The sequence below is a fragment of the Ochotona curzoniae genome, unplaced genomic scaffold (assembly GCF_017591425.1).
Source record: "Ochotona curzoniae isolate NIBS_2020 unplaced genomic scaffold, NIBS_Ocur_1.0 scaffold_4701, whole genome shotgun sequence".
NCBI classification, from domain to species: Eukaryota; Metazoa; Chordata; class Mammalia; order Lagomorpha; family Ochotonidae; genus Ochotona; species Ochotona curzoniae.
This window is the reverse complement of record NW_024467122.1, coordinates 9,300,552-9,328,180: the sequence shown is the minus strand read 5'-3', so window position 1 is coordinate 9,328,180 and position 27,629 is coordinate 9,300,552. Positions and strand designations below refer to the sequence as shown.

General features: G+C 46.1%; 1 protein-coding gene across 1 annotated transcript in view; it reads left to right on the top strand.

The window, feature by feature from the left end:
* The window catches only part of TRPM1 (transient receptor potential cation channel subfamily M member 1), a 107,478-nt gene that overhangs the window by 59,281 nt on the left and 20,568 nt on the right, over nucleotides 1-27,629 (top strand). Inside the window, exons 11-20 of the mRNA XM_040968669.1 lie at nucleotides 7,548-7,718; nucleotides 8,891-9,025; nucleotides 10,067-10,117; nucleotides 11,668-11,808; nucleotides 12,732-12,761; nucleotides 15,806-16,098; nucleotides 19,599-19,827; nucleotides 23,099-23,221; nucleotides 23,727-23,858; nucleotides 26,009-26,137. Coding sequence (XP_040824603.1) covers nucleotides 7,548-7,718; nucleotides 8,891-9,025; nucleotides 10,067-10,117; nucleotides 11,668-11,808; nucleotides 12,732-12,761; nucleotides 15,806-16,098; nucleotides 19,599-19,827; nucleotides 23,099-23,221; nucleotides 23,727-23,858; nucleotides 26,009-26,137 — 1,434 coding nt within the window. The remainder of the gene's footprint in view (nucleotides 1-7,547; nucleotides 7,719-8,890; nucleotides 9,026-10,066; nucleotides 10,118-11,667; nucleotides 11,809-12,731; nucleotides 12,762-15,805; nucleotides 16,099-19,598; nucleotides 19,828-23,098; nucleotides 23,222-23,726; nucleotides 23,859-26,008; nucleotides 26,138-27,629) is intronic.

The following is a 27,629-nucleotide window of genomic DNA, read 5'->3' as shown; positions in this document are numbered from 1 at the left end:
AAATAAACTTGACTTTTAATTCCATTTTCTGCAAACTCTTTGGATTCTCCTCCTGTGAGTGTGTTTAGTCAACAGCTGTCATCTCCCTACCTCTTCAGTGAAAGAGCTATCCTTCAATCCATTCCACAGTCTGGCGCTTCTCTGTGTATGCAGAAGGGCTGTGCTACTTGGACAGGGCAGTGGTGGCGAGGGGGAGAGGTAGGGTAATCTAGAAATGGGAAGCCCTATTTCTCAAAACATGTCTGCTGTATTCTACACAAGTGCATTACATTTTTTAGAACAGTTCTTATCAAGCAAGTATGAAGAGTTTATAGATGAGTACATTAAAGTAATAAAACCCTGGAAGGGATAGTTGTTATGTCTGCTTATTAAATTGACAAGATTAGGAAAAATATACTATAGATGTTTTAATTGTCTTTTTTTTTTTTTAAATCTTTGGAGTTTTTCACTCTTGGTAAAAGAAGTTCAGAATAAAATAAATCACTCCAAAGATGGCTATTAGGCAGAATGTGGTGGTAGATCTAGAATGTTCCAGAACGGGTTATAAGGAAGGGCTCACTATCCAGTAGGTCTTGAGTCCTTCTACTCAAGAGCAGTGACCCTCAGGTTCCTGGTCTTTTTTGTTCTTTTTCAAAGGAGAGGCAGTTTCTCTGGAAACACATTACCATGTCTGCAACAAAGCACCTAGTTCAAAAACCCAGACAATACCAGGGTTCCACGTGATCATCTGCAGCCCATATGCTTGTTCAGAAAGCAGTAAGGAATGTCTAGAGGATCCAAGCAAGCAAAAGGGAGACTGTCGCCACCATAGCAAACTCTGCAGTGCTGGCTGTGTTTCATAATTTCATTGTTCCATTCTCTGGGTTTTGGCATTAAATATCCATCATCTAGTGGTGCTTAGTATCCTTTGTTTTCTATTTTGCATTTAATGCATACATATGGTTTCAAAATCAGACAATGAAGAACATAAACAGATAAGCAGTAATCGTTACCCCAGCCCTCCCCCCAAAGTGTTTACTGGTTTTCATGCTTAGATTTCCTGGCAGTTGCCTCCTTGCGAGGACGTGGCACCTCTGATCTCCCCTTCCTGGTTAATCACTCCGCAATTACAGTCAGATGTAGAAGGAAACAGCTTGCCTTGCGGTGTTTCCTTTGTCACTGCCCCTTCTGGATTTGCTAGTTGCCCAGAGTTCTTCCACTGGCTCTCTTTTTCATGCTAAACAGCACACTGAGCAATCCACTTCAGCCTCTCCTGTTGTAGACCAAGAAAATTCACTTTCTATTTCTCCATCTCACAGCAAGGCATCTGTCTGCCTGAATTCATTCCCATTCTGACCTTTGAATGTAAGAACCAAGGTGCTTTATCTCAAATTCACTTTTATGCCTCAAGAATGAATGTCTTATGTCAAGTATCGGATGTGGCGTATAAAAAAGCAGTGACTTCAGCTATATACATATATAGTTGGCTAGTTAATTATAGAGTTATTTACATTGGTTTAAACTTTTAGACTGGATTCTTTGCCATTGTTCTGTGTGAAGAAACACGCTAATTGCTTTCATGTTTATAGTTTGGGAAAATGCTGACACCCCAGTTGTTTAGGTGATTTTTTCCCCAAGTTCACTCAGCACACTTTTAAATAACACACAGGTCAAAGAAAAAGTCTCAAAGGAAAGTTTTAAATATTTTGAACAAAATTAAGATGGTAAATCCAGCTTATTAAACTTGTGAAATGCAGTAAAGAAAAAAAAAAAAACAGTTAGGGAAATCTCTCACAGGGAACACAGATTTTAGGAAAGAAAGAAGACTGAAAGCCAACAAACCAGGCTCTTGCCTTAATGATGAGCCAACAAAATTCAAAGTAAGGAGGAGGAAATAAATTCCAAAAGCGAGAGCAGAAATCAGTGACACTGAAAATAGAAGATCCAAAGAGAAAATAAAAACTAACTCTTTGAAAAGCTCAATAGTATGAGTAGCTTCTTGCTAGGCTAAGGAAAAAAAAAAGAGAAGACATAAATTTCTATTATTAGAAATAAAAGAAGGGACATCAGTAGAAATCATACACATTTTTTAAAATTTAATTTCATTTTATGACATAGTTTCATAGGCTTTGGGACATTATGGTGTTAATTGACATGGTATTGAGTGACCAATATGTTAGAAAATGCAAGTTCTTAACCACATCCTGTGACTACTTCACTTTGTTATACACATCCGGCTGCTCTACACCTTAGAATGGCTACAGGGTACTATTCAGCTGTCTCGTGTCTATTTTCATTTTTATATTTAGCAGTTTGTAGTATTGAAGCATAATTTTTACTGAACTTGGCAAATTTTAGGATAATCCAAACCGGCTTATAACTCTAACAAGGCATATGTTAGCAATTGAGGCACAGAACAGTTTTAGGAGAGGTGTGCAGAGAAATCTTTAATACCTTAGTGAGGAGTAACTAATCTTTGTGTCCTATCTAGTAAGGTGTATGTGAGTCCAAACGATTCTTATAAGCCATGTACCCAGCCAGGAATTTTTCAGTCCCTATTTGAGGTTTTATATAAAGATTTATTTTTATTATTTTTTATTGGAAAGGCGGATATACAGAGAGGAGAGACAGAGAGGAAGATCTTCCGTCCGATCATCCACTCCCCAAGTGAGTGCAATGGCCGATACTATGCCGATCCGAAGCCAGGAGCCTTCTCCGGGTCTCCCACGCGGGTACAGGGTCCCAAAGCTTTGGGCCGTCCTCGACTGCTTTCCCGGGCCACAGGCAGGGAGCTGGAAGGGAAGCAGGGCTGCCGGGATAGAACTGGCGCCCATATGGGATCCCGGGTGTGCAAGGCGAGGACCTTAACCACTTGCGCCACCGCGCCGGGCCCCCTATTTGAGGTTTTAAAGGGGAATCACCTGTCTCTGGACGTGGCCCACACCATGCCACATCCTCTGTACAGTGTGATGTCCACAATGTAGCATCCTCTTTCATGGGTGAGCTTACTGGGAGCCCTGTGGTGTGTCACCTGGCTTTTGCTGGCTCCACACTTCCCAGTAACTCAGCAACATCCGAGTCCTCTCATTCATGTTGAGTTTCCAAAAGTAGAAAGGGTTTTGTCAAGCACACATCTGCTACCACACACCTCTGTTGTCCTGCAGTCACAGGGTGAGCTGTTCTTGGGCCAGGCAGACCATGGAGGAAGTCATGTCCCATTGATGTGGTTGGTCATGTCAGCTAGTCATGATTTCCAAAATCACAAAATGCCTCCCATCTTGCTTTTGTCTTAGCAGAAACAGAAGCCACCCTACCCTCTCTTCAGTCTATTGTGTGTCCAGCAAGCCATGCTTTCACTCATTTGTTCACTTTGCATGCATTGGACACTGCTTCCTTTGGGTCAGGCCCTTGTTCTAGTTGGTAGGGACTCAGGGGTGGCCAAGCACACCTGCTGCAACCCTTAGGGAACTCTCTGTGTGACATGGGGGGTGCACATGGGATGGGACGTGGACAGGAACGGGGAGGCAGACATAAACACATAAGCAGATGCTGGCTTACACCTGGTAGGAGCAGGTATTCGGCCCAGCAGTGAAGCCACTGCTCAGGACACCAGCACCCCACGTCAGAGCATCAGGGTTTGAGTAGCAGCTCTGCTTCCCAGTCCAGCTTCCTACTGGGAAGCAGTCAATGATGGTTCAGGTGCTTGGGCCATCCAAATGCAAGACCCTTGATTCCCTGACCATTGGGCATTTGGGAAGTAACCCAGTGCATGGGAGCTGTCTGTGTTGGTCTCTTCCACCTCACAAATAAAACAAATCAATAAATAAAATCAGAAACCCAATGGCAGCAAGGGCTAGGAAGGAAACTGCACCTTGTGACGTGCATGAGTGAGGCGGTTTTGGGGGAAACTAGTGTGTTGTTTCCCCAAACAGGGAAGACTTCTCAGAACCATGGAACCAATGGAAAGAATGCTGAGATCAGAGGAGAGGTAAATGATACCAGGCGACAAGTGACAGGCTGGTGCCTCCCACGCAGACAGGCCTTTGAGGCAGGAAAGAACAGGATGTTTCCAGATAGCTGAAGAAGGAAGTGGCCAGGATGGTTAGAAGGCAAAGTGGGATGAAGGTGGCTCAGGAGGAGGCTACAAGGAAGCTGTGGGAGCCAGGTGTGCTTCCAGAGACACACAATGTCTGGCCAGGACGCTGGTGCTGCCAGTGACCCGCAGCCCCCGAGCTGGCCAGGACGCTGAGCCCTAACAGCTTAGGGAACTCCTTGAGGGCTTTTTCCACATCAATCGATGTCTGTGATCCTGCCCAGTGTGCGCTGAGTCAGGAGCCAGGGAGAGGCTTGGCTGGGTGGTTCTGACTTCTGAGCTCCCACAAGGGTGTAGTCAAGCAGGGAACAGGGGCTGTGGAGCTTGAAGTCTTGACTGGGACTGGAGGGTTCTCGTAATTCTGGGACAGCTCACTCAGGGGTGGGCCGGGCAACACCTCCACGTTGTAGACACCACCCAGAGGGCCGCTTGGCTATCTCTATGAACTGATAACTGCAAGAACCTTACAAGTGGACTCCTACAGAATTTGCTCTTTTGTATCTAGCTTCTTTCACTTCCCATAATGTCCACTGGGCTTCACTCTGCAGGAGCAGGTGTCATGTGCTTCTTTTTTGAGACTGACTGGTATTGCACTGACCACATTTTCTCTGTCCATTCATTAGCTGATGGGAGTTTGGGCTACTTCCCAAGTTTAGTGACTGTGCATGGTCCTGCCATAAACACACAGCTGTACAAATACTTCTTCGGGAATCTGTCAATTATTTGTGGCATATACTTAGATGCAGAATTACCAGATCATCTGGCAATTCTATTTCTAGTGTTTGGAGGAAGCGACATGTTAACTTCCGTGACAGCTGTGCCATTTTACAGTCCCACCCACGATGTGCCATGTTTCTAATTTCTCCACAGTCCTGCTAACACTTGTTATTTTCTGGGGTTTCAATGACAGCCACCTTGCCGGGTGTGAAGTGGAAGCTCACAGGCTGTACTGTCTGTGTACTGCCCTTGCAGCCACTGACACTGAGCATCTTGTCACCTAGACATTGGGCATTTGCATACACACTTCGGAGGAAAGCCCTTTGCCTGGTTTGCAATCAGGCTAGCTCTTGGGGCTACATCTTAGGAGTTCTGTGTTTGGAATCCCTTATCATTCCATGACTTTAAAATACATTCTATCATATTGTGGGGTGCCTTTACTTTGTTGATAGCATCTCTCTCTCTTTTTTTTTTTTGCACACAAACTTTTAATTCTTCATGTAGGCCAAGTCATTTTCCCTTTTGCCACCATGTCTTTGATATCATATTCAAGAACTGAATTTCCCAATACAATATGATGACACTTTTAACAATTATGTTTTGATTATCTGAGAGACAGAAAGACAGAGAAAGATGCTCTAACTGCTGCCTCATGCCCACCACAACCAGAGGTCTTTTGGGCCAAAGCCAGGGGCCTGGAACTCAAACGTGGTCTCCCACATGAGTGACAGGCACCTAAGCACCTGAGCCAGCACCTGCTTCCTTCCCCGTGTGATCAGCAAGAAGTTGGGATCAGAAGCAGAGCCAGGACTCAACCCAAGGCATTGTGATAGAAAGTGAGAGCATTCCACGCTGCAGTTTACCCATGTACCAAGTGCCCAACCTCATTATTTGGATGCTTTTGTGGGATGTTTCCTTCTAAGTAACTCATGGTTATGCCATTTATGTTTAAGTTTTAATTACCCCCTTGGAATTAGTGTTTGTACTACATGTTAGGATGAGAGTCCCATTTAATTCTTCTGGTTTTGGACATTAATTCTGCCAATACCATTTGTTTGATGTTGTGCTACTTTTTTGCTCAGAACCATGACAGCCTTGTCTGCATGAGACATTTTTATTCCCATCCTTGTTGACCATGACAGCCTTGTCTGTATAAGACGTTCTTATCCCCATCCTTGTTAACCGTTAGGTACACACACACACACACACACACACACACACACACACATCCTTTGACATAATCTTGCCTCACCCCAACTCAAGGATTTTGAGCAGGGGAATCAGAGGACATCACTCATGTATTTGGACACCATCCTGGACTCACTGTGGAAAATGCACTGGGCAGGTGCCATGGCAGGTATACAGAGTCCCATTAACAGGCTACTGAAGTCATTTAGGTGCAAGATGGCTCTGGGATTGGGGCAGAGGCAAAGATGAAGGAAAGAACTGGATAGAACCAAACAACATTTGGCAGGAAACATGACTGTATGTCAGGATGCAGCAGGCATGTGGTCATAATGACCCCAGTCCCCTGACTCACACAGCTGGTAAATTGTGGTGCCGCTTCCCTGGAATAAGCAGCTCTGAAAGGGAAGCAGGTGGGAGGAGAGACCTGAGTCTAGCTTTGGGCATAATGAACTTAAAGGAGCTTTGAAACATGTGAGTAGAGATGATGGGAAGACAGGCAGAGACTTTGGGGATAGAGTGGAACTATAGTTGGAAAGCAGCAGTTACATGTAAATAGGTAGAGACACGGAGTGGAGATCATGAGCTCATGAAGGGCGCATAGAGTGGGAGGGAAAGGACTGAGGACAAGGCTACAAGCACCTTGACCCTGAGAGGCCATGATCAGACCAGATACCGGAAAACCAGAGGCTTGTGGTGCTGAGAAGCTGAGGGAAGAGGCTGGAGGGGGAGGAAGGCAACAGAACCTGAGGCCCACAGAGGACTAAGACATGTCCATCAGGCAGGGACCAGTAGAGTACTCAGTGCCCAAAGCTGGAGATGGGGAAGAAGGATCAGGGTGAGTGTGAGAGAGGGGAAGAGAGGAGCAGGAGCAGCAAACGCACCAGAAGAGTTTGCTGGGAGGGTAGGGCAGGTCTGGCAGGGAGGGCACCAACAGGAGGGTCAAGGCTGTCCCGAGCTACACATCCCCAAGTTCTCCATGTCAGTGGGAGAAAGACTGCAGGCGACTCCCTACTGCCCACATCCCTGATCTCCTGAGCACTCTCCCAGTGATGCCACCAGTCTGTCCCATGTGCGTGCAGCTCAGGAGACCCAGGAGAGCTTCTTTGTGGCCGCCAAGGTTCAGTTCTTGCTCATCTGCCCTTTTGTCTGTGTCTCCCTCTTCACAATCATTTCCCTCTATCAATGGATGCCTTTGAACTTCCCTTTCAGCATCCTTTCCTTCCTGCAAAATCCTGGATCAATTGAAATGCCCATCAATGTGAATAGGAGTGAAAGTGGGTATTTACATAAAGGAGTTTCATGATGTCAGGGTCTTCTCCATGAGAGAGCCAGGGCTGTCATGGGCATAATGTGTGTTTGTGCATATGTGCCTTTTACATTCACTTATGTGTGCATGCATGGGAAGTGTAGACTGTGCGCATGGTGTGGATGTGTATGCATGTGCACCCATGTACTCATGTATATGTACTGTGCTCATGTGCAAGCACAGGGGATGGGAGCCAATGTGCCAGGCTGGACACAAGGCACAGCCTTAATGTCTTTTCCCAACTCCACTTGCCATGCACTGCAGCCCCTGGGAAGCCTGGCACCTCCCACAGACAGCAAAGTCACAGAGAAGGAGAAGAAGCCACCCATGGCCACCACCAAGGGGAGAGGAAAAGGAAAGGGCAAGAAGAAAGGAAAAGCGAAAGAGGAAGCAGAGGAAGAAATGGACCCCCGGAAGCTGGAACTGCTAAACTGGGTAGGTGGGCCATCTGTTCTCTGTCTCCTGGAGGCCATGGAATGGGTGTTACCCCATAAGGGGTAGCTCTTGTCACCTCTGCTTCAGCCACAAGGGTGACAGCAGAGTACTGATGGGACAGTCTGGGAACCCCAAGTGGCCACAATAGCACAGTTGCTGCCTATTGTCTCAAACACCAAATACTCCTTTTTGGAGGGCACAGGGGGTTGGAGGTGACCCCATGCAGAGAGCAAGTCTTGGTCATTCTCTGCAATGGCTCTCTGCCCAGGTGAACAAATGGGAACAAAGCTGTACAGATGCAGCACACCATTTTATGAAACAGTCAGAGATTGCATGTCTAGGCAGGTGGGTGTTGAGAGGGTAGGGGAGAAGGGTAATATTGGGCTGGGCAGCTGCAGCCACAATGCATGCCATTCTTGGTCTTGCCACACATTGGACACAGCCAAGACAGGGACCTCTCCACTCTGCAGTGCACTGCCCCAGTGGCCTGCTGTGTACTCATGAGGTCCCAAAGGTACTTGCATATGGTACTTCCCAGTCAAGGCAGAAACTGTATAGAACACTTGCCAGTACTGTATGGCTGGGATTTTGAATCCTCTTCAATGTATTTTTAAACAGAGAAAATTGGGGGTGGGAGCAAACACTGTAGCATAAAGTCTCCTCCAGTGACAGCAGCATCCCAAATGGGTTCTGGTTCGTGTCCCAGCTGCTTCACTTCTGATCCAGCTCCCTGCCAATGGCCTAGGAAGGCAGCAGATGATGACCCAGGCGCTTGGACTCCTACATGCACACGGAATATGCAGCAGGAGTTCCTGACTTCCGGCTTCAGCCTGATCCAGCCTCAGCCATGCAGCTGTCTGGGGAATGAGCAAAGAAGATGAAAGAGCTCTCAGTTTATCTCTCACTGTAACTCCGACTATGAAATAAATCAATCTTGAGAGAGAGAATAACTTATGGAGTTCTCTATAGAGCATTCAGGGGCCAAAGAGAGAAGAGAGGACATGTGGGACAGTGTGTTTGTTCAAGGCCCAGAGCACAGAGAGCCGGGCTCAGGAGACCCAGGACCTAGCGCTCGGAGCTTCTTTTCTGTGATGTTCCCGATAGATCCTCCGCCCTCTGGCCGGAGTCTCCCTAACAGTCCACTTCAGACTCACTTCCCTGGATCTGTGCAGGTGAATGCGTTGGAGCAAGCCATGCTGGACGCCTTAATCCTAGATCGTGTGGAATTCGTGAAGCTCCTGATTGAAAACGGAGTGAACATGCAACACTTTCTCACCATCCCCAGGCTGGAGGAGCTTTACAACACAGTGAGTGTTCTTGAAGGAGAGAGGGCAGAGGAGGGAGTTGGCCTGTTAAAGGTATTTACCTCTGTTGCTGATGATGCCTAGGGTAAGGGGGAGACCATCTCCGAGGGAAGGGCCATTCCTTACGGCAGGCAGCTAATCCACATTTGTTTTTGGCCTTTACATTCTTAACAAGCACTAGCCCATCACTGCCCACAACCATGCTTGGCCCATCACTGCCCTGCAGTGTATTACACATACCCCACTGTGGGGCTATGGCACCCCTATGCCACTGAACACGATGGCTTAGCCACCCAAGACGCTGTTGAGCCACAGTCGTTCTCTTTGTGGCTGGCTGGGAGAGGGAGCTCATTGCTCTGTCCAGCACTCCTCATACACTACAACAGACGTGGCTGACCTAGGGAAAGAGCCGGATCACAGGCATGTTTGATGCTGGGTGGACAGGGCTTTCAGCAGCAATGGAAAGCCAAACAGCCACAAATGAAGCCATTGCAAGTCGGGAAGTATCTGGGTTCATCTGTAGCCTATACTCAGGACACAAGAGAACACAGCTGCTCTCAACACCAGGTCGAAAACTTCCCCAGAGGTGACTGGACAGGTGTTCTTTGAGCCTCTGGTGGGAAGCCAGAGCTAGGCTTTGCTAGCAAGGAACTCTACTGCGTTAGAACAGGAGTGTTGGAATGAAATTCTCCACCCCCCCCCTTTGGTTTATATCGTTATGATGTAAATTTTGATTGGCAGTTCCTTTTCTGTTCTAAGATTTCAAGGATTAGAAATGACCTCAGCAGATGCTAGCTAAAGTTGAGTGAATGTCTCATACTATTCTGTACACCATTTTAAATAGTCCAATGCAAAGCATTTCACAGATCTTTCAAGGTGCTGGATACATCTCAGTTCCAATTGATTCTGATTCATAAAACACACAGGCTGATGGGGGATCACATTTGGGTGCTCATCATTCATTAATTCTACTCAGCAGGCCAGGATTGTACTCTGAGTCGAAGAGAAAAACATCTTGACTAAGGCTAAGTGCTTCTCTTTCAGAGACTGGGCCCACCCAACACACTTCACCTGCTGGTGCGGGACGTCAGAAAGGTCTGTCAACCCTTCCCCCATCACCCTCACCATGGGATATCCTTCCCCAAGCCATTTCTTCAAAGCCACTTTTTTAAATTTCCAAAATGCATGATCTTCTTAGTTGAAGTGTAGGAGATCAGCAAACTCTCCATTCACCAAGAGTCCACTGAAAAATGAATAAAGAAAAGGATTGTATGCTCTAAGTTGAACGGACACCCAAAGGCCCACAGGTTACAGCAGCCAGTTGAAATACAGCTGTATTACAGATTGGGACCATGACCAAGCTCAGGGCAACAGCTGAGCCAGGGTCCTGCCATCTCCTGCCGAGCATCACCCTCTGGAGTTTGGGATCAAGACAGCTCATTCCTCCACTGTGTCTCAGGAGGAGTCTCCTCACTTCCTTCTGTGTCGCCTGTAGACTGCAGCAGGTACACTCGGCCCATTGTGATCCCTCATTATAAGGCACAACTGCTATTTCCTTGTCCCATAGCTACTGACAGTGAGTTCTGGCCAGTGTGCTATTATGGCACTCCTTGTGCCACATGGCTGTAGGTTAGAGGATTAGATTGGGGTCACACGAGAGTGATATGTTATGTAGCTCCTGGTGTGTAGAGTTCTGAGCAAGAGAAGACAACTGGAAGCAGACAGAAGAGTGCAGCCGGCCATGTTTCACATCAATACTTAGTATGAGAGTGTGGCTCCATGGGCATTCACGGCTTGGTGAGAAGTCAGTGGATCTGGGTGACTGGCGGGGACCCCTGGCCCCTATATAGCCCTTGTGTACCACTCCAGGCTCTGCTTCCCTCACAGGTCCCAGACCGAGAAGTATAAGCACTCAAACGCACCAGCTCATAACACCACTAAGCATACCAGAGTAGGCTTGCTGCAGACAGCCAAGCTCAGGCCCAAGCATGTCTTACATGGAAGCCATTAGTAATCCTCTGCAGTCCTCCTTCCTTCTCCCATCCCTACTTACAATACTCCAGGGTTTCTCCAAGGGCTGCGACATCCATCAAGTTCAAGCTCATCTCGGGAAGGCTGTCCCCACAGCACACAGTACACAGCTTTCACTAGAAAAGCCACAGCCCCAGGAGGTTCTGTTCCCTCCAGATCTTCTCCCATCCAGCAGTGGTCAAAACACCTTCATAGCCAGATGAATCTGCCCACCACTGTGCTCACCCCTTCCTGTCCCCTTACACGTGCGCACCTCAGACCTACCTTCCTAGCCACGAGCATACACAGGCACCGCCCCTGTGACCTCACTGGGTGGCTTTCCCTTTCTTCTCAATGCACATGTTTAACCCATTCTCTAGAACACAGAAAGCCATCCTCCACTTGAGCTGTAAGGGACGGAGTTAATGCTGTTTAATCCCCCTCTGTTATACAAACTCCTTGAGTGGGCCTGGGAGGACCACAAGGTGTGTGATGGTATGTCCCCAGCAAGTGCGTCCTTCACAAGATGTGTGATGGTATGTCCCCAGCAAGTGTGTCCTTCACAAGGTGTGTGATGGTATGTCCCCAGCAAGTGCGTCCTTCCAGGGCCTGAGACCAAACTTCTTCTCTTACAGAGCAATCTTCCGCCTGATTACCACATCAGCCTCATAGACATAGGGCTCGTCCTGGAGTACCTCATGGGAGGAGCCTACCGCTGCAACTACACCCGGAAGAGCTTTCGGACCCTTTACAACAACTTGTTTGGACCAAAGAGGGTACACCTCGGAGTCATGCTCTGTGTTCCCTGGAGTGGCCAGCCTGTGGCTCCTTGCCATGCTTTTCAATACCTTGGCCTGTTCATGGCTGAACTCTTGTCCTCATCCCAAGCATACCAGTCCTATCTCCCATAGGGAGAACTCTCAGGTGTCAGGCTTCCAGGGCCCTGGGCACAGTCATGCACCATTCATTAGTCCTTACCTTGTTGGGCAGCAGAGCCCCAATCATGTCTGCCCTCTGACCTTGTGCCCAGCAGCCATCTTCGCAGCCGGTGACTCCTGGCTCTGCCCTCTCCATCCATCCTATCACCGTGCCCCTTGAGCCGCCATCATCTTCCAAAGCAATGGATGTGACAGTGCACTTCCTGCTCAAAAAGTGCCCAGGGCTTCTTGCTGCTAGAAAAGGCAGTGCCAGCTTCGCTCCCACAGCATCAAAAGCCATCCAACTCCCCCTATCCTGGTCCATTGTGCACCTCCACCAAAATCAGTTTGCATTACCGTGCTTGCCATGTCTTCCTCCTCCTCCCTCCCTGTATGTGGCCTTGAAGTTCCTGCTCTTATGGCAGGTCTGACTCACATGGCTAGTCCTTCAAGAAGCTCTTAGCCATACATGGGCCTCCCCTCACCTCCCCCGTTAATGCCCTCCAGCCCCGGGTCTGGGATTTGTGTCTGGTTGTACCTGGAATAGGGGCCATGTGTCTACCTACCAATCTCCTCAACTGGCCTGGGCTGATGGAAGCAGAGTTTCCATATTAAAACGTTTTTATCCCCTGGAGCTCGTCATGAATTGTTAAAGAGATAAAGTACTTTATAGTACTTTATATTTCTATAGCACTAATAGCAATTCCACTAATGCACTCACATTGCTACTGCGAACAGTTATCTCAGTGCCCTAATATTTTTTTCCTCTTTTCATTATACAGCCTAAAGCTCTTAAACTTCTGGGAATGGAAGTAAGTGGAATTTGCTTTCTACTGTTTTATGATATCTTAGTTAAATGTATGTACCCTTTTGCTTTTGTATTTGTTTGTCACAAAATTGAACAAGTCTGTTTTCCATGAATAAGCCCACTATATTGCCCACCAAAATTAATTTAGATGTCCTAGTGAAATCGTGTGAAACGATCGTATATGTTTGCTAATCAACATCAAAGCCACTTAGGTCACATCACAGAGTTAGTGAAACCACAGTTTCAAAAGCATGCCAAGACCAAACAGAAGGGAGAATAATGCCAGCTGCATATTAGAAGGCATAAACAGGGGCCAGAGCTGTGCTACAGTGTTCCAGAAATTCCACCACATGAAAAAAAAAAAGTTAAAGAAGGTCACCCTCAAGGAGAAGAAAATGCTTATAGGGAAAAATTGGTTTATGTTTTGTCTAGAAAATACATGAAAATTAAAGTTCCCTCACTACAAAATATCAGAAGAAGAGTTAGAAGAAAAGAACAAAGCATGAGGCATGAAAGTAGTAAGTCAGTGGAAGAAATGTCGTAATAAAGAAAATTAACAGTGGCTGTTACAAAGATTCTTCTCAGATAAGCTCAAAGGTTCGACAGTATCCCAATTCTGTGTGGATTCACCATGAAGAGTTTGACTTCCGGGGTCACAGTTAAGGCTGACCTCTAGCGAGATCTCCTGTGTCGGATTTGAGCTCCTGTGTGGGCTGTGTGCTCTCTGTCACTTCCTGCTCGCCCGGAACAAGTGTGCATCAATATGAATACTGTCAGAGAGCATGTATCTGTCCGGGGAATACATGGCAAACTCATATGAAAGACAGTCTGCTTCCAGTCATGTTTGCAGGAGTTTATTTTACTTTCCTGATAATGTCTGACACAAGCATGAGATCATTTAGGTTTTGTATTTTCAAATCAATATTAGTAACTTCCATAATCCTAAAAAAAGGATTGCTCTCCTTAGACTCTCAAGTTCACTGGACAAACTTCCACCTGGTCTGCTAGCTTTGGTGCTCACCATACTTTTAGCCGTGTGCCATTCCTTGAACAAAACCGGTGTCTTCTCTTTTTTCTTAATTATACTTGCCTATGTATTTTATTAGTATTTTTGCTTTATCCGGCAACTTTCTTTTTTTCTAGTTCTATTTTTCCAGCGTCTGCTCCCACTAATATTCACTCCACACACCTTCTCAGAGTCCTGTATTGTTTTACTTGGCTTAACGTAGAAGTGGAGTTGCCTTTTCAGTCTACCCTGTTGAAGATATTTCTCTGTGCTTGTTGTTGTCATCAGTTCCCTCTTATGGCCCTTTTTTTTTCCCCTAAAGAATTCATAATTTCCTCCATAATCTGACAGCTATTTAGAAATGTACTTTCAATTTCTCTGATACAGACTTTCATTATTTCTCTATTGTGGGTGCTTTCCAGTTTTATTGAATGTAGATGATATTCTTCCTGACACTTGGAATGTGTTAAAATAGAAAAACTCCAGGAAACTGAGCTGTGGTGCTTGGTTGATTTTTAATAATGAGTCATGTGTGTTTGCAAATGAATGTGTAATCTCTGTTGGATGTAATTCTTCTAGTTACTCATCAGATCAAACTGAGGAATTCCATTATTTGATTGGCTTCTTTTTATACAAGAAAATTTGTTTATTTGAAAGGCCACATTACTAGAGAAGGAGGAACAAAGAAAGAGATCTTCCATGTACCAGTTCACTCCCCAGATGCCCCAACAACTAGGTCTGGGCCAGGAACTTCATCTGGTGTCCCAAATGGACAGTAGGGGCCCAAGCACTTGGGCCATCTTCCTCTGCTTTCCCAAGCGAGTAGCAGGGAGCTGGATCAGAAGTGGAACTCCCAGGACACAAACTGACATCCATGTGGGATGCTGGCTTTCCTGGCTGCACCAAGTCAGCTCCAGCCTTGGGCTTGACTATATTCACCAAATTATATCGACCAGCCTTCCCTAAAGTATTATGACTATACTTCTACTGTGACAAAGTCAGAGAATTGAAACCCAAGCATTTAAATTTGAAATGAGCTAAGACAGTTGCAATAAAGGTGTCATCACTACACATGATGAGATAAGGTCAGATCAGTCATGAAAAACTCATGACAAGAACTGGGAGCTGGGGTCCCCTCGACTCCCCCACCCCCCCATGCTGCACCTCATTCCAGCTAAGTGAATGTAAACACAGACCTCGCGTTTCGAGCCCCAACTTCTCCAAGTGAGTGAGCAGAAGGAATCCACAGCCCATTCCAGTCAGACAATGTAGGGTAAAAGCAGGTAGCGGACAGGAAAGCAGTGTAAGAAAGAGCAGCTCCTCCACTCATCCGCTTGGGGAACTGGTTCTATGACCCACCTCAGGCACCAGAACATGGGGATGCTCCAGCTCCTTTATGAAACGGTGGAGTAGTCGTCTGCAAGCTACTCTGTCCTCTCCCATCCCTCAAATCAGGTCTAGATAACTTGTACCTAACACAAAGTAAACGCTATGCAAGGGTTTGCTTACCAACAAGGAAAACATATGCATGTGTTCACTACAAATGCCCTGTTTTTCCCCAGATATTTTCAACCTGCAGTCGGTCGAGGCCATGCGTGTGGCACCTGTAGATGTAGAGGGCTGCCTGTGTCTGTTTTAAGGTGTCCACTGAGTATAAACTTTGACCCCAGAATTCCTTTGCCAGTTCTCCCAGCTGTGGCCTCTCCCTCCATCCCCTCTACATTGTTCCTGCTCCTTGTTGGTGATATCTCACCAGGTTTCCCACGAGGCTACTGCATTTAGTTTGGGGGTGGGGGAAGGTCATTTTTTTGCTTGTTTGCTCTGCAACATCTCAGTTAAAAGCTTCTGAACAGAACCGCCAGTCAAGGGCTGACACTATTCAGGCAGCAGCAAACATCCCTTTCCAGTCCCCTTGTTTTACCGCAACTTCCCTGTGGCAGAAAAGTCTTCTCAGACTTCTGCCAGGCTGATTGTGCTAGAACATTCTTCTGCTGCACACTGGTGACAGACTGACAGACAATGACATGCTTGTGTGCCTGCAGGATGACGAACCTCCCGCGAAAGGGAAGAAAAAGAAAAAGAAGAAGAAGGAGGAGGAGATTGACATCGATGTGGACGACCCCGCCGTGAGCCGCTTCCAATACCCTTTCCACGAGCTCATGGTGTGGGCTGTGCTGATGAAACGTCAGAGGATGGCCGTCTTCCTCTGGCAGCGAGGCGAGGAGAGCATGGCCAAGGCCTTGGTGGCCTGCAAGCTCTACAAGGCCATGGCCCACGAGTCCTCTGAGAGCGAGCTGGTTGATGACATCTCCCAGGACCTGGACAACAACTCCAAGTAAGTGTCCACAGGGACCCCAGTCCTGGGACCGGTCCCTCCAAGGGAAGACCACCAAGGTGCTGCTCACTTAAGGACACTTAGGCTAACGCTTGCTTGCAAGTCACTTTGTCTGTCACCTCACTCTGTTCCCTCTGTGCCTCCGGGATGTAGTTGGGCCGTCTGTGGCTTCGTTTCCTGCCATCTCACACAAATTATTCCATTGCAAAAACAACGGAAGAAGTTTCTGCAAGGAAATACAGGCTAATAAGGAGGACACCGTTAGTAAGCCCATGCCCTGGACAGAGAATGTCCAGCAGCCTTCTCGGTCCTTTCTCAGGTGGGATGGGCTAGCCAGAAAGGACTGGAGTTCATGTTTCCCTCTCCTCCAGAAAGTATGAGTCTGGTTAGCCAGCATCCCAAGAGGGTAGTCGTAGCTGAGAAGCATGGAGTGCCCTGTCCTATTCCAAAACAGTTCCTGGAGTGGTTGCTGTGGCTCAGCAAGTTAAGCCCCCACTTGGGATACTTGCATTGCATGTCAGATTGCTGATTCGAGTCCTGGCTGCTCCACTTGTAGTCCTGCTTCCTGCTAATGCACCTTGGAGGCAGACAATAATGGCTCAAATGCCTTGGAACCCTGCTACCCACATGAGAGACCTGGATGGAGTTATGGGTTCCTGGCTTTGGTCTGGTCCATCCATGGCTGTTGTGGGTATCTGCAATGTGAACCAGTGGATGGAAGCCTCTTCTCTCTCTGTCTTTTCTTTTCAAATAGATGAAAATACATAAAGATAAATATTTTAAAAATATTTATTTTTATTGGAAAGTCAGATTTTATAGAGAGAAGGAGAGACAGAGAGAAAGATCTTCCATCTGCGGGTTCACTCCCCAATTAGCCACAATGGCTGGAGCAGAGCTGACCTGAAGCCAGGAGCCAGGAGCTACTTCCTGGTCTCCCACGCGTTTGCAGGGTCCCAAGGCTTTGGGCCGTCCTCAACTGCTTTCCCAGGCCACATTCAGGGAGCTGGAAGGAAAGTGGAGCAGCCGGGACATGATCTGGTGTGCTTATGGGAAGCCAGTGCACATAAGGCAAGAACTTTAGCCACTAGTCTACTGTCCCGGGCCCCAAAACAAACATTTTTTTTTCCTTTTAAAAAAAGATTTATTTATTTTTATTGGAAAGTCAGATACACAGACAGGAGCAGAGACAGAGAAGATCTTCCATCTGCTGGTTTCACTCCCCAAACGGCCACAATGGCCAGAGCTGTACTGATCTGAAGCCAGGAGCTTCTTCCAGGTCTCTCACATGGATGCAGGGTCCCAAGGCTTTGGGCCGTCCTCGACTGCTTTTCCAGGCCACAAGCAGGGAGCTGGATGGGAAGTGGGATAGCTGAGACACAAACAGGTGCCCATATGGGATCCTGGCGCATGCAAGGCGAGGACTTTAGCCACCAGGCTACCATGCCAGGTCCACTTTTCATCCTTCAATAGAATAGAAATCCCTACAAGCACATAATTTGACTAAATTATCACTAAATTATTACTGATAAAAAGAATCTCAAAGGTTTACAGGGTCAAAAATCAATTAAATTAAAACTGAAATTAAGATGTAGCTTTACTGAAACTGGCAAAGTAACTTGGCATAAAATATGAATGAATGCATTTCAAATAATAAGATCCCATCTTCAGATATGATTCATCCCAAACAGAAAACTTTTAGAGATTAAGTACTATTTTGCAAAACAAACATTTTTCTAAATGGCTCCTTTTCTCCTAAGCCTCTTGGAACTACAAGGAGCTTCTCTTTGATTATTTACTGTGAGAACCTGACCACACTCCTGGAGGTAAAAGTTGCAAAAGCCTGGAGGGTTCTCTATGACTGGCGGGCCTGAAGTTGGGGCCACACTGAGCCACAGGCCACAGCCTCCCTCCCAGCACTGCTCCCCTCGGAGGTTCCTGTTCAGGTCTGAGTCTCTGCTTTCCTGTCCCCACAAGGAGGGGAGAGCAGTTTGTCCTGTGCCTGCACTTTGCCACCAGAGCTTGTTGGGACTCAGTGGCGATCTCCAAGTACTTTACGTACAAAAGTGGACTTTGGCAATCCCAGCACAACTTCATAGACACACATATGGGCAACAGGCAACAGCCAACATCTAACTCCTTTGTTTTTGGAAACACACTGCTTTTGCTTTGGACCCAGTGATTTCTACCAATACTAGCTGACTTCCTGAACACTAAGCATCCAAGGCATCTAGAAATGGGGGTACGCTCCTGTGGATGCCACAGCTTAACCCTTGCCTGCAGGAATATTCACCAAGTGACATGTCACTGTACAGCCTAGAATCTGGCCTCAAAAGGACTGTAGACAACATCCCCCTTCAGGTCCTGCCCCCACACCTAACTCTTCTGCTCACTGATCAACTAAAATGTACCAATAGACCAGGAGACCCCAGAGGAGGGGGATCACAGCTGGACCTGGGCACAAGCATGGCTGTCATCAAATAACGAAATCAGAGCCACGTGGAAAACAGAATAAACTTATTGTTAAAAAAAAAATCGGCTAGTGCCACCTTCCTATGCTCCTCTCACTGCTCGCTCTGAGCTCTATGAAAGCTTGTCTTATCTGTATTGCAGCACCAGGATGCTGAATCATCAATGCATTCTTGAAGGGCAATGTGTATAGTATCTGACATATGTCGCTTGATTGCTTCACAAACAAAACACATGGACACAACTGGCTCCCAGAACAAGAAACAGACGCTAAGTGGCATCCACAGATCCTCCTGGTGCCCACCTTCTCCCTGTCCCAAAGGCAACCACTATTCCGACCTCCATGCCACAGGTGCTCTCTTGAACCCTTTGCTGTGCTCTGTGTCTGTCTCAGGGAGATGGACAAATCTTTGGGCAATTTGAGAGATGGGACTTTATCTTCTCATCTCTGTGTCCCTGAGGCCCATGGGGCAGACTCTAAATTCCTCTCCGCAACAAGGACGACCAGCACCCCTCCCACCAAGCACATAGTTGCTTGCCCTGCTGCTCTCCTTTTGGGAACTTTCGCTTGATTAAAAAAAAAAAAAAGATTTATTTATTTGAAAGGTAGAATCACAACAGAGAAAGGTAAGATAGAAAGATGGGGGAAGAGAGAGAGAGATAGAGAGATCTTCCAGCTGTTGGTTCATTCTCCAAAGGGCCACAATAGCCAGAGCTGTGCAGAGCTTAAGCCAGGAGCCAGGAGTTCCATGCAGGTCTTCCATGTAGGTGAAGAAGCACAAGCATTTGGGCCATCCACTACTATTTTTCCAAGGCATCAGCAGGGAGCTGGATCAGAAGTGGTACAGCTGTGACTCAAACTGCTATCCATATCAGATGGAAGTTTACTATGCCATGCCATAGTGCTGGGCTCTTTTACTTGCTTCTTGTGTGGGGGTTCTGTGTCCAGTGGCTTAATCTGCCCCGGTAGACTTGCCTGTCAAAAAGGACTGCTGGCCATTCGGCTCTACATCCAACTTTATCTCTTTCTCCAGAGACTTCGGCCAGCTTGCAGTGGAGTTGTTAGACCAGTCATATAAGCATGATGAGCAGATTGCCATGAAACTTCTGACCTATGAGCTGAAGAACTGGAGTAATTCCACCTGCCTCAAACTGGCCGTTGCAGCCAAACACCGGGACTTCATCGCACACACCTGCAGCCAGATGCTGCTGACTGACATGTGGATGGGAAGGCTGCGAATGAGGAAAAACCCTGGCCTGAAGGTACATGTGATGTGGCTGCGAGCCTGGTAAGGAGGGCAGTAACAACGGAAGCCAGTTGAACTCTCACTCTTTGCTAGACTGAGCCAAGACTTCCGGTTGGTTATTTCACTTACTCTTGGTTAGTCCATTCTTACTCATGACTTTGCTTCCTGCCATTTAGTCATTTGTCATCAACAGTTTAAAAATATTAAATGGAAGATCTTTCTGGAAATAAAGAATCCCTAAGTTTTAAATCGCCTGTTACTCAGACCAACAGGATGACATTTCACACTGGCCCAATTCATCCGGTCCAGGACATGACTCATCTCTTAGTACCATGTATCCATACTGTATACACCACCCACCTGGTAGTCACTCAGTAGCCCTCTGAGTTATTGGATTGACTGTTGTGCCACTGTAATGCATGTGTTCAAGTAACCCTCATATTACTGAATACTGACCCCGAAGTGCAGGAGTAGTGATGGAAAGGGGATGGGACATGAACACGGGAGGGCAGGTCAATGTTAGTATCATGTCACAATGCTGCAGGTCACACAGGGAAAATGTAATATAGCTAACCCATGATTCAGCCAGGTATACATGCCTGTCTTGGAATGTGTCAGTCAATGGTGATGGGGGCTACTGTAACTCTCTGGGCACATGAAAGAGATATTATAACAATTTGCATAATCCTGAAGTTTTATGATTAAATAATTTTTCCAGGATCTGAGCTGGCCCATATAGGAACAGAACCTGTTCATTGATGGTTGAATACCAGAGCCCCAACCAGCCAACATGACTGGCTTTTACAAACTATTTGCATAGCCATTGCCTACACATGGAACTCCCCATAATCCTGCACCCTGAACTGGCTACCTGCTGCCTTTAAAACAGGACTGTGAATTCTGTTCACTTCTTGTTTATTTGAGAGGCAGCCAGGAGTACATTCAAGGAGAGAGAGCTCCCATCCGCTGGTTTACACCCCAAATGCCCACAATGACAAGAACTGGACCGGGATAATACCCAGGAGCCAGGAACCCAATCTAGATCTTCCAAGTGGGTCGTAGGGGCCTGATTACTTCAGGCATCACCTGCTCCCTCCCAGAGTCTGAGATGGCAGGAAGCTAGAATAGCAGGGGTCAGATTTAGGAATCCAAGCTATGTGTTCTATTGCGGGATGCAGGCCATCTTAAGTGGTGGTCTTAATCACCGAGCCAAACACCCACCCCTGAACTCTCTGTGGATTCCCTTACAACTCTGAAATTACATGACATTATTTCAAATGGCAATGTTTTCATTATATGGAATTTATAAGAGAATATGAAGCTGTGAAAGAGTTTGAGAAGATATGTCAAAGAGAAAAATGTACTGCTCTCCAATCTTAGCTCTGCCATTTACCACTATTAACTTGGTTACGTCGAGAAGAGATAGAATCTGTAGATACTCCAGCTACTTAATGGCAATACTGCATCTATTTTACAGCATCACTATGATGGTAAAGCAGATAATATGAGGGTACTTAATAAAGTTCATGGAAAACTCATATTAGGAATAAACTTGCCATGGGTTTCATTTATTTTTTTCTTTTCTTTTCTTTTCTTTTTTTGCACCAGAATAAACTCATCTTTCATTTCCATTTTCCCTGAATTTTTCGAAGTGACCTTGTATATGTCTGTGTATACATACATGTCCATGAATATGTATGAGTATATAAAATTGTGTGTCATGGTCTGGAAAATAGAAGGCACTCCACTTCTTAAAAGTATCTATTTGTGTCTGCCCACTTTTTTTATAATATATTGTGCTGAAACATAACTTAACCTTGAACGTTAATAACTAATAGCTTTTGGAATACTCAGGGCAAAAATATCCCAAAGGCTTTAAAGAAAATAAAGCAAGTCATTCACAAAGGGAGGAACATCAGGCTGGCTTTGGACTTCTCATCAATGGCACTGAGCCCTAGAAGGTAGCAGTAGGGCAAGGCCTTCACGGTTCTGCGGGGCAAACACTTGGAACATACATTTTTTAGAGCCTAGTCCTGCTATTTAAAAGCACAAGGGATGAATATCTATTTCAAACAAAATTTACAACTACATATTTTCTACGTGCAGAAAAATTACTTCAGCAGGTATTCTAGAGGAAAAAACTCAGGCGTATGTGGTGGTGGGTTGGGGAGGGATAAAAAATTACAAGAGGAAAGGGAGATGTGGTATGCCAGAAACAAGCCCTGCATTTTTCACAACCCCATGCCAAAGCCATGCAGCGGGCTGATGGGCAGTCATATTAAATGGGTGCCAAGTAGGTGGGAGGCATCCAAAGAAGAAATGACTCCTACAAACAGACTGAGAAGCCACAAAGCGTCTCGCATATGGGTTAGGGAAACAAAAGCAGTTTGTAACAGTTACTTAACAAGGAATAAAGGGGGACTCACACGTTTCAGAAAAAAGAAAAGAAGCCAAAGGGGCTAAAGCCGAAGTTCTCTTTCCACCAAAGTTCTCTTTATTGCGGTCCCTTGATATTCACAGTCACACTGTCTGGAACGCACTTCTGATCTCTAAACTTCACCATCACATTTTATTGACTTATTTCTGCTATGATGTTTTAATTTAAAGATCTGTACACTCTGAAATTAACACAGGGATTTCACTTGTCTAAGTCAGCACCACTCACCATGATCCTAAGAAGTTCAGTGGATATTCTTGAGTTTCTCACTATCGGCCATTCTACCCACGCAGCAAATACAGAAAGTCATCAAACACTGGAGCAGGAAACCACAGAGGTTATTAGTTACTGCCTAATGTTAACTGCATATTAAAATGCTGACAGTACACTCTGGGCCAGGTGTCAAGAATTGTTGCCCAATTCAACAGAGCCAGCATTCCAACTTTGTTAAACCTGGATGGACTTAAATGGACTTCTCTGGGGTGGCACCCTGTAGGAGGCAGTTGAAAGCCGCAGTATTAATTTGCATAGTCTAATAATTTCCCAGTATTGCAAAGAGAGATTTTTACTTATTTTTTAGCCCTAGGATATGCAACTGGCAAAAGCAGAGGCTACATCCAGTGTTACTGCTAGGGAACATTCTTCGCCCACCAATGTTGTACATACAGAAAAATGGTGTACTGTGTGCTTTAATACATCCTATCCTTTGTAGTGGAGTACTAGTGCAATCACTTACCTCCTAAAAACACCACTACTTTAGCATGGTAAAAGAAAGGCCACAGAGCTTCTAAAAACTGCCAACAATGCAATGCTGTGGCTTACCCGTGGATTTGTTTCTCACTGTTCACAGGTTATCATGGGGATCCTTCTACCCCCAACAATCTTGTTTCTGGAATTTCGCACTTATGATGATTTCTCCTATCAAACATCCAAGGAAAATGAAGATGGCAAAGAGAAAGAGGAGGAGAATATGGTCAGTGGCACCTTTGATCTCGAGAGCATTGGTTTGGTCTCATTTTCAAAATTGTTGAGGTTTTCTCGGGTCAAGAATTTAGAAGCCTCTTTAACTGCAGTCATTTGGATATTGGTATCTGTGGGGAATGGGCTCCAGGACTCTGCAGATGCTCAACTCCTTACATAGAATGGCACATGGCATTTTGCATATAACCTAAACACATCCTCCTGTTTGCCTTAAAGCACTTGCAGAGGGCTTGTAATCCCTAGTTCAAGGTAAAGGCCACATACATTGTATTGTCTGGTGAATGATGCCAAGAGAGAAAGGTCTAGACATGTTCCGTGCAGGTGTGATCATTTTTATTTAGGTTTTTCCAGTCCCTGGTTGGTTCAGTGTGTAACCTGAGGCTACCAAGAGACAACCATATTTTCATAGTTATTTCTTTATTAAGGTGCCTGAGTGCTGGGGTATGCTGCACTTTTCATTTAACAACCCACTTGCCATGTGCTGTGCTGTTTTCCAGGATGCAAATGCAGATGCTGGTTCCAGAAAGGGGGATGAGGAGAATGAGCACAAAAAACAAAAAAGCATTCCCATTGGAACCAAGATCTGTGAATTCTACAATGCTCCCATTGTCAAGTTCTGGTTTTACACAGTAAGCCTCCTCCTTAGCATGTGCCATGTAGCATGTTTTGGACACTTAGATATGTTGAAATCAAGAGAGATTTCAAGGGTAGAGAAAGTGTCTGAAAATTCACTGAATTAAATTGAATTATGAAAACAAAACTGGGATTAAGAACTTTTACAATTGGATTGAATACCCTGACATAGATGTACAAATATGGGCATCCTGGCTAGCCCCAAATGTACAATTTCATAAAGCAAAATGGTTGAATTCTTTCTGCTTAAGATTTTTATTTATACCTTTAGCGATACACCCTTAGAGAAATGCAGTTTTATTTTTAAATGCACTGATGATTAATGTTTAAAGAGCAAGCTCATGGATGCCATTGTTCACTAAACTGGTGGGGCTACTAAAAGGGTACGACTGAACCCAGATCATAAACTCCTAGGATAAGGGTAAATCAAGGCCCTCCCTCTTAAGTGTCCATCAGACTGATCATTTGGCTACACACCACCCTTTGGCCTCCCCAGGTGCCCCGGGGCACCCCAAGGTGTGACTCTTTGGTAACAAGAGCAGGAGAAAAAAGTAGGTAAACTAGAATGATTCTAGAGGAAAATTTCTCTTCAGAGATAGCCGTGTCAGTCTGGAAGACCAACACTGCTTATCAAACTGAACACCAAGCCCCAGGTGACATCAGGCAGACCCCACTGCTGCAATTCCAATGTTGACCAAGCAGTGGCAAGAGATAGGACATGGTGCCAAGTCCAAGGACACGAAGCAGGCAATCAGTGATGGTGAGCAGGGGGCAGAAATAAGCTTGGGTTTAAGTGGACAACTTCAGGGTCAGTAACAGGCTTGGACACCCAAGCTCTTGGCAGCCACAGCTGACAATGCAGTCAAAGTCAGTGCTGGCAGAGGCCTGGGATGTGGCAGCCTGCAGGAGCACTCAGCCACTCAGTACACAGGGCACAGAAGAAGGTAGGCTACGAGACCAACAGACACAGTCCAGCACCCATCCTAGACCCACTGGACTTAAAGAGGGTACAAATAGGTGCCAGTTTCCCAGAGGTTCTGACACAGCCCAGATGTTAAGAGAACCCTGGTGTTAACCCTCCAGCCAGAAGGCAGTGATCTGAGTCTGTCTTCGATTCCTAGAATAGCTGAGACTGGATCACTTATGAAGAAAAGATGTTGATTTTGGTTCATTGTTCTGGACCTCCAAGAGTGGATGTACAGAAGAGAGAAAGGACATCCCACAGTCATCAGAACTAATGAATCCATCCCTGAGAGAACTAATACAAACTCACTTCCCAGAGACAGCATTAATCTATTCCTGAGAGCTCCTCCTGTAGGATTAACACTTCTCATTAGGTCCCTGTAATGCCTCAATTTTGTTATCTTAGTGATGAAACTTCAACATGAGTTTGGGCAAACCTTGGCAATAAGTGATTATCTTGTATCCTGGTGAAGCTTATACCACTGGGAGAGAGGACACTATAAAAACGACTTGTAAAGTCACAAATACACAATTGCTGGGACTCCTCCTCCCAAACTTAAGAGGAAGCCTGTGCCAGGGAAAGACATTGCCTCGGAACCAAGCTGAGTCAACCTGGGACAATCAGCTTTAGGCAGCCTCCCTCCGCTCTCCACCCCACTTCCATCTCTCCCTTTTTCCTCACCACAAAGATTGAGACCCTCTTGTGGCTGCCATGGGGGTCAGCTTCGTAAGCCTGGCCAGACAACTCATCCACACATTGTCAGTGGTGAAAGATTCTAGATGGAAGTCAGTGAGACAAGGAGGAGTAAGCAACATTTTCCAACTTCCAGGAATGCAGAAGACACACCAGAAAACGATGACAAAGTCCTCCTATGTGTCATAACTCTTGCAACTTCGTAATTTCCCTAGGAGGACGATGGAATCGATAAATATGTCTTCCTGTGGAAAATAAAATTCCATGCCCGAGTCCTGCTGTAGTGTCAAACGCCTTGCCACCTGCCTCCAACTTCTCCGTCTGCACTGACGATGTTCAGTGTGGGCTGCCTCTGATGAGTCAGTCTGGTTGAAGTAAAAATCTAATTTAAGGGATGTTATCAACCTGAAAATAGTTTCAAAACTTGACTCCAACATGATCCCCCAGTCCCGCAACCCAAAACATGCCACCCACTTTCCGTTCTTTCAGATTTCCTACTTGGGCTACCTACTGCTATTTAATTATGTCATCTTGGTGCGCATGGACGGCTGGCCCTCCCTCCAGGAGTGGATCGTCATCTCCTACATCGTCAGCCTGGCACTAGAGAAAATACGAGAGGTGACTCCGGTGGTCTCGTCCTGGTCCCACTCACCGCTGGCCTCAGTCTCAGACAGGGCTTTCTTATTGCCAAAATATTTCATGCAAATATGTGCTCTGGGTCTCACTCTTCGAGGTGTCACAATCCCAAGTTGAGTCTATTAATTTGTTTCAGATGTATATGCCTTTTCTTTCCAATTGAACTTGGGCTTGTAAACCATAACAGAGGACAAAATAAATAGCATTTAGTAATCAAAACAGGACTGAATGCATATTGTGTGCACATTTTGGCTCTGTTTTTCTGAATCTTGAAGCTAAAACAGAGATTCGTGTAACTTAAAACTTGTACAGTGCACACTTGGATCTTTGTGTGAGAGACTCATGAAACCAGGTCTCTCTGTGAGAGGGAGAGAGGTTGGGACTGAGGACAGGTGAGAGGAAGGGGCTGGGCAGTGAGGCTGTGCTTTCTCTTCCTGGCTTAATTCTGCAGGGGGTTCAAGGTGGATTGGATGTCACAGAGTTTGCCCCACCTTGATCAGAGGTTTTGGAAAGAGGCAGCTCTAGTTGCCAAGGGGACAGATATGGGCCTCACAGCACCTACATCAAGTAGGGTGGGGACACCCACTTGGTGGAAGTCTCCAAGGGATCTGGGTGGGGCCCAGAACCATCAACAGAAGGAACCAGATTTTCAATGAAAAGCAGGTAAAAGAAGCATAAAAGGAAAAAAGAAGGATACCTTCTTACATAAGACTTACAATGCAAAGGCTTTAAAGCTCCAAGAAGGCAAGCTGCAGGAAACATATGAAATATGGGCCAGATCCCTTTTTTTCTGATAACCATGCCCAGTTTTAATTCCCCATACATGCTTATAAAAAGAAAGCAAGCTTATATCTGTAGAAGCAGAAAGACAAACTTAAACTGAAGTGCACAGTGGGTCTAGCACAATAGTCTAGTGGCTAAATCCTTGCCTTGTACACGCCACTGGGATCCCATATGGGCTGATGTGCACAGCTTCTAAAGCTTGTGAATCCCTTCAGAGTTGGCAGACAGACAAGCACTGCCCTATCTCACCCCTGTCCAGCCAGATAACAGCTGTCCCCCAGACTGTGTAGTGCCACAGTGGTGCCTATTGAGCCCACTCAGTGCACACCCATGCGTGCTGCTTGCTAAATAGTTTGCACTCCTCTCAGTGGAAGTCTCCTTTTAATCAGCATTGATTTTGAGAGGATAATCTTGCATGTGGGGAACACCTGGTCCCATTTTCCCCTGACTTCTCCCATCTAAGTGGCAGAGGGGTTGCAACAACTCAGCATTTTTGCTCCATGTCACCATCTCCTTGGGATGGATTGCACCTCTGTGGCACTGTGTAAGGATGACCCCTGCTCTAGAGTGTGCTTCCTGTAGAAGCCCCATACGTGGCCTTGCAGACCTGTCCAGATCATTAGAAATCAAATGGCAGCTCTTTTCATTATGGCCAGAGGAAGAGAATTGAAAGCATTTCCTGAGAGTGCGA